At 46.1% G+C, this 10723-nt stretch overlaps 1 protein-coding gene across 1 annotated transcript in view; it reads right to left on the reverse strand.

Annotated features, from left to right (window-relative positions):
* Positions 1-10454, reverse strand: part of OBSCN (obscurin, cytoskeletal calmodulin and titin-interacting RhoGEF) — a 188537-nt gene extending 178083 nt beyond the window's left edge. Inside the window, exons 1-2 of the mRNA XM_072851566.1 lie at positions 9323-10454; positions 1080-1349 (exon numbers count right to left, since the gene is read on the reverse strand). Coding sequence (XP_072707667.1) covers positions 1080-1349; positions 9323-10454 — 1402 coding nt within the window. The remainder of the gene's footprint in view (positions 1-1079; positions 1350-9322) is intronic.
* Positions 10455-10723: the final 269 nt, after the last annotated feature.

The following is a 10723-nucleotide window of genomic DNA, read 5'->3' on the forward strand; positions in this document are numbered from 1 at the left end:
CCAGACTAAACTTCCCCTTCTGCCTCCACCCATGTGCACTCTCATCTCTTTGCTCATGATACAAAAAGGAATTTGCACAAGGATGCATGGCACCCAGCTGTCTTGCACCAATTTATGTGGCTGAGAACTTCTTCTGGTTTCACTGGGAGTAAAGTCAGGCTTCAAATGAGACAGGACAAGTGCAATCCTGTTAGTATTACAGGTCTTCAATTCACACTACAGGAGATGTCAATGATACCAGCATAAGCATCATCAAAATAAAAATTACAGGTCCTGGAGTTGCATGGGTAGGTTCTTATTCATACAGTGAGTCATGGAGTTCAGAACCGATGGCCCCTTCTGCAGACGTGACTGTGTCTGATGTGCATGTCTGCTGGCTGTGAGACACCTACACCGTACCAGGTTCTACACCTACTTGCACTTCAGTCCTAAACCACCAGACTCAGGAGACTTGGACATGGATCTATAACCACATTTTGCCACTTTCTCATCAGCTTTCCAAACTCCAGAGAACAGGTCCAGATGTCCGAGATCTGGAGCGTAGATCTGGTTTCCAGTCTGAAATTATACTGGTGCTGACCACAGCCTGCACCACACATCGGACCATAAACTACAGGTGCTAAGCCAGCTTCCCAGTGTGGTCAGCACCACTCTTGGACAAGTTTCACCATTGTGTTCGCCGGACACCAGATAAGTCATGTGTGAGACAGTGCCAGGGGACACATCCGATGCTTGGGATCATATTAAGGAAAGTCTCGAGTGCTGGGCTACAGCTCAAGGACTTTGCCTTTTCAGAAGGCCCTTTAAGGTCCCCACCAGGTGACATATCTTGTGCAGCAACACAATCTGTCCCTGCTCTCTGACTCTGTGTCCCAGATACACCCTGGCAGGAGACTCAGGGACCCACTGACCGACCACACGTGGCTCTCCTCTTGCACCGTAAGGGAGTGTGCTGTTCTTCACTGCACACATGCATGTGGTAAATGCCACTCACAAGGTCAAGTCTGGAGTCTCATGCGTGAATCTCACACTTGGTAGGCGAGACTTGGCTGATCTGAGATAGCAAGAGCCTTTCTCACCTTGGACAGACAACTCTGCGATGGTCCTGCTCCCTTCTTTCATCTCACAGATGTAGACAGCATCATCGTCTGTGGTGACGTTCTGGACAGTGAGCCGGCGATACGTGCCCTCTTCTTCGATGTTGTATTTCTTGCTCTGCCGGAGTTTGGTTTCCTCCTTGAACCAAGCTGTCTCTGTACTAGGAACAGGCACTTCACATTGGAAGGTGGCAGATTCCTTCTCCCTCACTTCAAGATCCTTCAGTTTTTCCTTGAAGGGTATTGAGGGTTCTTAAGAGGATAAAAACAGAAAGGAGAAACAAGAGTTTATGGTCTGCAGTAAGAGGTGTGCAAATAAATAAGTCAGTAGAAAAAAATTAAACAATAACACTCCCTATTAACGATATTGATTTGTCCTGAGCTGCCATCCAAACCCATAATCAAGCACTACTACAGCAGGTGTTCTGCTCTCACTCAAAAAAAAAAAAAATCTTAGATCCCAGCAGAAATATTTTAAGGACTTATTTAAAAACAAGCAGCATCAGTCTGAACTGCAGTACCTGCCCCACAACACCACACAGAGGAGTTTGCTCTAACCCAAAGCAATGTGAACAAGTTGGTGAAGCATTAGATTAATAAATTCTGCTCTTATGGCCTGCTTGTCCTCTAGCATGAACATCTCTGCATTACACCTCGTCACTTAGTGATGCCGACAAGATGAAGGGCAGGGCCCACCCAGCCTGACTCTATACAGAGCAACAGCCACTTCACCTCAGAGTAAAAGCTCTTAAAAGTAATCATGCTACAGGTGGGTAAATAGCAAGCAAGCTGGTCATAGGGAGAGGGCACAGGGCAGCAATTCTAGGTGAGTGTGAGCAGCTGAGCTGGTCAGCTGGCACAAGAAGCAATGTTTTAGGGGTCTTGCAGCAGAAGTGAGCTCAGCAGAGCGATCTGAAAGGGCACAGAAAGATGAGAGGTGGCTGTGCAGAGAATGACAGATATGGGGGAAAGCACAGAAGTAACTGATGGAGGAGTTTTCTGTTCTCCCCAAAGCTGTATCAGCTTTTGTCAATGACAACAAAAGAGCTAGAGAAAGAGCCTAAGTCTCCCCACTGCCTCTGCTTTCCTCCAGCAACAGGGCTGCAGTGCTCTGGCTTAGGGAGAAACCAGAGTGTAGATCAAACGTGCAAAACAGCTGCATGGCACTGAGGGAAGGCATTTTACAAACAGCACAACGTTTAATTCCAGTGGCAGCTGTGCTGTGAAATTATCCTGATACCCCAGCACTAAACTGGAGAAAGGGGAATTGGACTGAAGAGGACAGCCGGTGGTCACAGCCATGGGACTGGTGCCACAGTCATGTCACAGACTTGGATTAGACAGTGCTGATGCATCACCACTCATGAGAGATCACGTCTTGACATGTACCTTCATCTTCTAATAACTACGGCACCAACTCTCAGCCTTTTCTCGTGACTCCATTCTCCCTCTCCCTGACCACACACACACTCCCCAGCTGGTAATTTCATGTGGTCACTAGCAGTCAGCAATGCCAGATGTTACTCCAAGAGTCAAACAGGAGTGGACTTCTCTTAGATTTATGAGCCCATGCCCACAGTGGCACATCCCACTCCGAGTCACAGTGCTCTAGAGACTTGAGAAACACAAATCAAGGTCCTCAAATATCCCAGATCCAAGCTTTGACATCCAGGAGCCTCCATTTTGTAACATTCAGATCTGGTAGCTCAGTATCTAACTGAGTCCACTACCTGCCCCCTCCTGCCCCACCATTAGGACAGGAGATGCTTTGGGAGCAGTTCTGTCTTTGATCTGGGATGCTCGTTTTTGAACTCAAGCCCTGGAAGCTCATATGTTCAGTTTTGCAGGTCCTTCATTCCACTCCTGACACAGCCACGACTGCAGCTGTCACATAAACACCTCCAACCATTTCTAGCTGAGCACAGCCTGGATAGAGATACCAGACCCTCAGTGCTTGACAGGACACCTGGAGGGAGCAATGCTATCTACTACCTTGGTTGTTATCCTGAGATTAAAACCTGACTGGGAACCCATACAATACCTTTAGGAGAAGGAAGGAGACTCTAGCTCACCATGTTGACTTGGTTATTTTCTTAAAAAAGGTTTTGTCTTAATGCGTCTCATTTCAAAGCAAGCCAAAGTCTTGCCTTGGAAAGTCTTCAGCTGCTGTAACACAGACCTGCTCCGCTCCCGCTTCACATGTTAATTATCCTTTTCTCTCTAACCCACAGGCAACCCAGACTCTTGCCCTGCAATCCTGTGTATCACTTGTAGAAGCACCCCGTGTGGTCAGGGGGAATGAAGTAGTTGTAATTCTCATGCCATGGAAAGAAGCAAGAGGATGAGACCAAGAAAGCATTAATCAGAAGGATGCCAGCCTTGGGAATGGGGAGCTGGATGCAGCGTTGCTGTGTGAGATAGGAGGGAGTCTGGAGCTGACCCTGAGAACACAGGGACATGCCCAAGGGCCAGAAGGAAATACGAGATGCACCTGAGAAGCACACAAGTGTATTCCCATACTTGGAGCAACTGGCCATATCATTAACCTCTCTCCTTTTACAGTCACTGAGCAGTACCTAAGGTAAAAAAAAAAAAAAAACACAAAAAACAAACAAAAAAAACCCACAAACCCAAACTACTCTAGGAAAAAGCTCTTAAATGTACAAACACAGAAGAGCTGGTTGACTCTTTCATATGTGTTGCAGTAACAGCACTGCTTTTCCAGCCAGGGAAAGTAGGTGCAAGGCTATCTTTGACAGCTTGGGGTCACAGATATCCTCTGAAAACAACTTTGCTTTCATCCTACTGATACGTGCACACACGTCTTATCTCACTCTGAACAGGGCTTCAGAGAGACAGCAGCTGATAAACTGAATCAAAGCCTGGGATTCACCCAGCCCACTGCTTTTTTTGCTTTGGAGATGTGAGAGAGGCTCCAGAACCCACCAGTCTGCTCTTCCTGAATATATCTTCATGATCTTTACATCATCTAGCATGTACCTGGTCAGACAGAGGGGGTTAATTTTGGTCAGGGGACTACAGAAGGTCCACAGGTCTCTCTAGATTAGGCATCCCAAACAATTCATCTGGCCCGTAACCAGCCCCCTGCCCAGGTCAGAGAGGTGCTCAGAGAGGTGGCCAGGAGGGAGCAGTGTTTCCAGCTGATCAACAGGCAACCCAGATCTCAAGGAAAGATCTGTGAAAGGCAGGGAGCTCATCTTCCTTGTTAACAGACTAATCAACACAGTCCGAGTATATAACCATATAATACTTACATGAAGAAGACTTCTTCTGAGGAAGGAAGCACTAAACTTTACACCAGCCTTTCAGTTAACTAGTTAAATGTGAAAACTACTTTCCACTTAACTAGTTAAATGTGAAAACAAATAAATATACTTATTCTCCCACTGGCCAGCAAGGTAAGTTGAGCAGAGACCTATGTTACTGTCTTTCACCCCACCTTGGCCTGCGGTCTGTCAGTTTGTAATTTACATTGCAAATTCTCTAACGTAGGCATCCTCTTTTACCTATTTGTACAGCACGCAGCACAATTCAGAAATTTTCTGTGTTGTAACTACTATAGGCACATCGGGAAGAGCTGCTGCAGATAACTATGCTATATTTGATCTGACAGACTCCATAAATATTGACTGCTCATTTCTAAATGCCTGTTTGTCATGTATTACCCTTTCACAAGGTAATTCTCAATGTAAGCTCGTGTTAAGTGTGACTCTAATATGGAAGATAAAGCCATTTAGCTATCAACCATTTTCCTTATTATCCAAAATGTTCATAATATCTGAAAATGTCCTTGTAAGGTAGGTGAAAAGTGTATTCATCTGAGGTTACATGTGACAGAATTCTCACAGGGAATTATCTGTTTCAGATAAAAATTGACACCAAATCCTGTCTCTAGTTCATATAAATATCAGAGCTGGTTAGAAATTATCTAACATTAAGCAAGAAAGGTGATTTCTGATCTTTCAGTTCCACAGCAAAATGCTGATTTTGCTCAAAATGCTCAACTATTCAAATCTCCTTTGAGAAAATCTAGGTGGTGTGTGTCAGAATGACTGGAGTGGAAACATGATCTGCTCTGGTGCTTTTTGGAAGCCATGGTTTGATGGTTTCCTGACCACGTCCTCTCCTAAGGATGGTCTCCCACAATACAAAGCACTTTCTGCTCAAGTCACCAGAGCTCCATGCACATGTGAGTCCCAGGCACCATGGAAGAGACAATCTAGACATAGCTGACACAGGCTGCAGCGGGGGAGCAGAAGCAAGAGGTACCTGAACTGGAAGAGCAGTTCAAGTGGATGTAATTTCATACCGAATCCAACCAAAACTACGAAACAGTATTTTTCTGATCACTCCAAATCAACCATTATCTAGAAACATTTACTTCCATAAGAGCTCAGTGGTGTGAATTTGAATGGCAAATCTGCTTTGTCCTTGTAACACTTGGACTCCCAGGACATGGCTCATTGTCATTAACTTGGAGTGCCCTGAGTGGTCATTTAAATTCATCTCTAGTATCAGTATGCTTTGGGTTTTGTTTTAGTTTGGGTTTTTTTTGACTGCACAGTTTTTCTATTAATCTGGTTTTAGCCAAAGAAGAAATAGTCATTAAGGAATATAATGAACGCAATAACATTTCTAAAGAAGGAGAAATAAGAAATAAGAGATCTACAAAAACCTGCCTATTGGGAAAAAATGTGAGACAGAAAACCACGAGGGAGCATGGAGCAAGAGCAGCTCATGGAGTTAGCAGGAAACTGCAAGAGCTTAGATCAGATATGAATTTGGCTGCTCGTCTTGAGAACATATTTCTCCAGAGTGTCATAGGCTTTTTTGTTTGCTCCATACCAATCAAACTAGCAATGAGATGATGTTATTTTTTAAAAGCAGGTCCTGCTAACAGATATTTTGCTAAGAATAGGTGCAGCCTGCAAAGAAGCCAATGTTTCCTTAACCTTCTCCAAGGCATATCTATCTGCTTGACCTGGTCTTCTCACTTGCCTACATTTCCTCTTGCCTATTCCTGGCCTTCTCACGGGCTCTCCATTTATTATTCCAGAGGCAAGTTTTCCCTCTGCCTAACAAAAATGATTCAGTGAGAGTAAGAATATGGAGAATCCTTCCAAAGGGAGCTATCTAAAGGTGCACGGACAAGCTTCCACCATCTTGTGCCTTGGTCTTCTTCCTAGTTACTGTGCTTTCCAAGTTTCCTTTCTACCTCCACATTTCCCAAGTTCTCTTTCAGATCTCAAATGTGACTACCATGACAGTGGTCATCCAAAATCACTTCAGGTCAGAGGAATAAAGTGGCCTCAGCACCAGTCTGTTTTTCCAGTCTCTATCCTGTTTGGCTTGCAACCTTTAACCTTTTCATACAGTATCTGATTACTGTATTCAGGGACTCAGATGAACATTGCTTGGTCCAGGCCCAAGGATGGAGACCTGTACGCTGTTCTTGCTAACTTTACACATGGCCTCGGGACATCTCCAAAGCATTCAGGAAATTCAAGTTGGTTATTCGTGTTCCTCCCATCCTCTCTGCTCTTTGGTTTGGCAAAAATCATAGACACATAGAATTGTTTAGGTTGGAAAAGACCCTTAAGATCATCGAGTCACGCTGTTAACCTCACACTACCAAGTCCACCACTAAACCATGTCCCTAAGCACAACATCTACACGTCTTTTAAACACCTCTGGGATGGTGGCTCAACCACTTTTCTGGGCAGCCTCTTCCAATGCTTGACAACCCTTTCGGTGAAGAAATTTTTCCTAATATCCAATCTAAACCTCCCCTGGCAAAAAGGTTTACTCTTGGGCAGTATTTCCTAACTTCTTTTACATCTCACGTTTCAGTGTATGGCTTGTGATATTATCCCTGCTCTAGACACTGGAATCCAGCACATTTCCAAATCAAAGTAATCAACTTTTGGGTTTCCTTAATTGTGAGAGTGACATTCTGCCCTGTAGCCTCTCCTTTGAGATTTACGTCTGATTCACTACATCTTATTTAGGAACAGCTCAAAAATATCTTTTTTTCAGCTCAATAATCTTTAAGGCATGGGTTCAGCAAATGCTTACAAATGTGTTGGGTGTCTAGGTCTAGGATTTAGACTGACAGAATATAGGAGGCAAGCTAGAGGAGAGGTTTGACCTGTGCCCAGTCCTATGCCGTGAGGGACTGCGAAGGGCCACCTTACAGACAGGATGCTGGGCTAGGTAGTCTTTTTTTTATTATTACCTTTAAAAGACCCATAAATATTCTCACTCAGATTCTTGTGCTGAAATTCTGTGAGCCAAAATGCCAGAGCATTTTTAAACCCTTGAAGTTTGTCTTTCCTGGTACGTGTGTCTATAGACACACACTGTGGATGCAGCGTCACAGGATTTATAAATATGCTGTTACCTGCAGAAAGGCCAACACAGCAGCATGGTGCTTACCAAGGGTGGCTGCTTGGACAATTTAGCCTGTTTTGCATGACTGCGCAAAGAGAATGTTGTGTGGCAAGATGGCCTACCCCCCTGAACACAATGGCAAATGAGCTAATGGCATCACCAATGGCATAAACAACAGAATTAAAAGCTCCCTTCATTACTACATCATTCCAAGCTGTCTCTGGAGGGCTTAGAAGGACTTCTGGTGACACAAAGGAGAGTCATTATTCAGGGCCTAATTATAACCAACACACGTAGATTTTCCATGGCAGCCTTGGCCTGGTCAGAAAGCCTAACATGGTATAGTATAACAAAGAAGCAGACCATAAATATTTCCACTTAAGCCCTCTGACTCACAGGCATCTCTTGACAATGGACATTGATCAATAACTTTTTCCCATGGTGCTTGCTCCCGTCTCCTTTGCAATAGATTGCACTCATTGGGAATAATCAAATAAGCATGGGCAGAGAGGAGGGTGTTTGTCTTTGCAAGACAGGTGTTGGGTAAGTAACGGAGCTTGAGCCATCCTCAAAGCGAACAACCACCCAACGGCCAAGCTCGGTCTTCAGCTCTAAGTCCCGACTCATGAGGTAATCACGGCTTTATGGAAGAGGACAAATGCCCTTCCCAACACCACTCAGCACCTCCAAGGGATGGGAATGAGTGGGACAAGTGCCAGCGAGTTCCATGGATCAGATGTCACTGATGGACACGGGGACTGAGTCACTGACGGGAAAGATGGTGAGTGTGAAAGGAGAGATCCAGAAAAGGGAAATCAGAAAACCAAATAAAAGCTAAGAGTCTTAAAGACGGGTATGAAACACAGACAATTCCTACTCATTTGGATTTCTAATTTATTTTGCTGCCAGTCAAAAATATCTATTTTGCCACTCAAGTGGCAAAGCCGTTTACATCTGAGAGCTAATTTACAGGTGCTGCCCAGGTTGCAAACTGCCTGCTGTAACCTTGCCAAAAGGGAGAGCAGCCTGAAAATTTAGAGCTTCCTTTGTGAAAATATGTGTGTCACATTTTTGTCACCATTCTGAAGAACTTGGTCTGACCTCCACCTACGTTGAGGGACCCTCTGAAGGCAAGTTCTTCACCACTGACCACAGCAAACAGAGGCATCCTGGACCTAGTAGAGTTCTGGGAGCATACAAGGACCACGGGCTATACAGCAACACAAGCTGGGAAAAGGCTGAAGAGGCCTGGCAAGAACAAGGCTGCTGGTGGGTCACTGTACAGGAAAACTGAGATGGACTGTAATTAGAGTTGGAGTAGGTCCCCCAAGGGATCCAAGGCAGCCTGACACACTCAGCTTGCAGGGAGGAGTTTCCTCTACTTCCGCTTAAATGGCATGTGTGTGCCAGTTTGACTAAACCCTGTGGTGAATATAAAGGAGGCTAAGAAGGGGCTTTAGCAGTCCCTGATCCAGCAGATGGTAACAGATCTCTTAGATTACTATAAAACTAGGACAGATGGGAGCTTTAGAGATCTGGTTCATCCCAGCTGCCCTACAACCAGCCAGTTCTACATCACCCATCCCTGACTGATCCCTTCCTCAAACCCCCCAGTGATGAGACTCTCTCTCCAGCTCACCTATTCCAGTGCTTAACCCCCGTTACAGCTGGAGGGCTTTTATTCATGTCTAACCCACACTCCTTTGCAGCAGTTTGGTGGCAGAAGTTTTGTTCACGCTCCCACCCCAATTTGGAAGTGCATTGCTTGTCTCCTCGCAGGCATGTCCACCCCGGTGAGAAACATAAGCACCCACCTTTGACGGTGACGAGCACGGAGCTGTATGTCTGGCCTGCCAGGTTGGAGGCTGTGCAGGTGTACAGCCCGTTGTCTATCTGCTTGCAGAAGAGGATCTTCAGCACAAAGTTCTCCTGCTCATCCTCATAGATGACATGCCGCCGCCCTTCCAAAATGACCTCGTTGTCCTTCTTCCACACAATCTCTGGCTTGGGCTCGCCCGTCACGTAGCAGCTCAGCTTGGCGTGCTTCCCCTCCGTCACGCTGCACGTGCGTGTCAATGCCCCAAAAGTCGCGTTGCGGGCCCCTTTGGTGGTAAGTCCAGCCGCTCTCTCGTAATCCCGGGAGAGGCTGTAGCTGATGCTGGACAACCCTTCTGCTGTGGAGTAAGACTGGGCAGACATTGAATCAAGAGCCCCATGGGAGATGTCCATCTTCCTGATCTCCTCCCGCCTCTTTTGCAAGTGAGACAACAAGGATGCCGTCTTGCCACAGCTGGTATCGAAGTGGCTGCTGCTGCCTGGGTTGGAAGAGCCCTGCGTTTCCACCACCAGCGCAGCCGAAGCGCTGGCAGAGCCGATGGGATTCTCTGCCCGGCAGGTGTAGGTGCCGCTGTCCCCCAGCCGGGCACACTGGATGGTAAGGGCATTTGATTCCCCGGCAGACTCAATCTGGAAGCGGCCGGCATCAGCCCGGTTCCGCAGGTGTCTCCCATCCTTCTCCCAGTTCACTGAGAGGGGAGGGCTGCCCTGGACTTTGCATTTGAACATGGCGTCTTCTCCCAGCGTTACTTTGATGGAGGAGGGTTTCTGGATGAAGTATGGGGCTGACTCCGTTACTGTGGTCTCCTCTCCAACTTTGATGCTGACAGCTGCAAAAGCTTCCCCAATGGTGTTCTTGGCCCGGCAGATGTATTGGCCACTGTCCTCCAGGCTCAGATCGTAGATTGTTAGCCTATAGAGATCCCCATCTTCTGTGGTTTTAAACCTTCCTCCAGACTGGACTGGAAGTTTATCTTTTTCCCAGCTCACAACTGGGATGGGGTTTCCAATGATCTGGCAGCTCAAGGTGGCATCCTTCCCCACAGACACCATAAATGCCTTAGGCCGGGTCAAGAACCGGGGGACTCCGCTGAACGAGCTGTAATCCATCTTGGTTTTCTAAAGGATGAGAAAAATAAATGTCAAGAGAGAGCAGATTAGATGATGTAGGCAAAGAATTGCTGCGCTTCCATGGTATCAGGACATTTGTTATCTAGAACAGTTTAGTTGGGGCAAGTTTTCATTGTCCTTCTCATTATGGCTGAGAAGGTCTTGGAATATTTTAGGTCTTGCAGATTTCTCAGATTTGAGCTCAGTAAACTGATGATGGAGAAGGTATATCACTTCCCCACAGGAGTCACTGGGTAAAATACAAGTCT

This window comes from Ciconia boyciana, chromosome 2, assembly GCF_034638445.1.
Source record: "Ciconia boyciana chromosome 2, ASM3463844v1, whole genome shotgun sequence".
NCBI lineage: Eukaryota > Metazoa > Chordata > Aves > Ciconiiformes > Ciconiidae > Ciconia > Ciconia boyciana.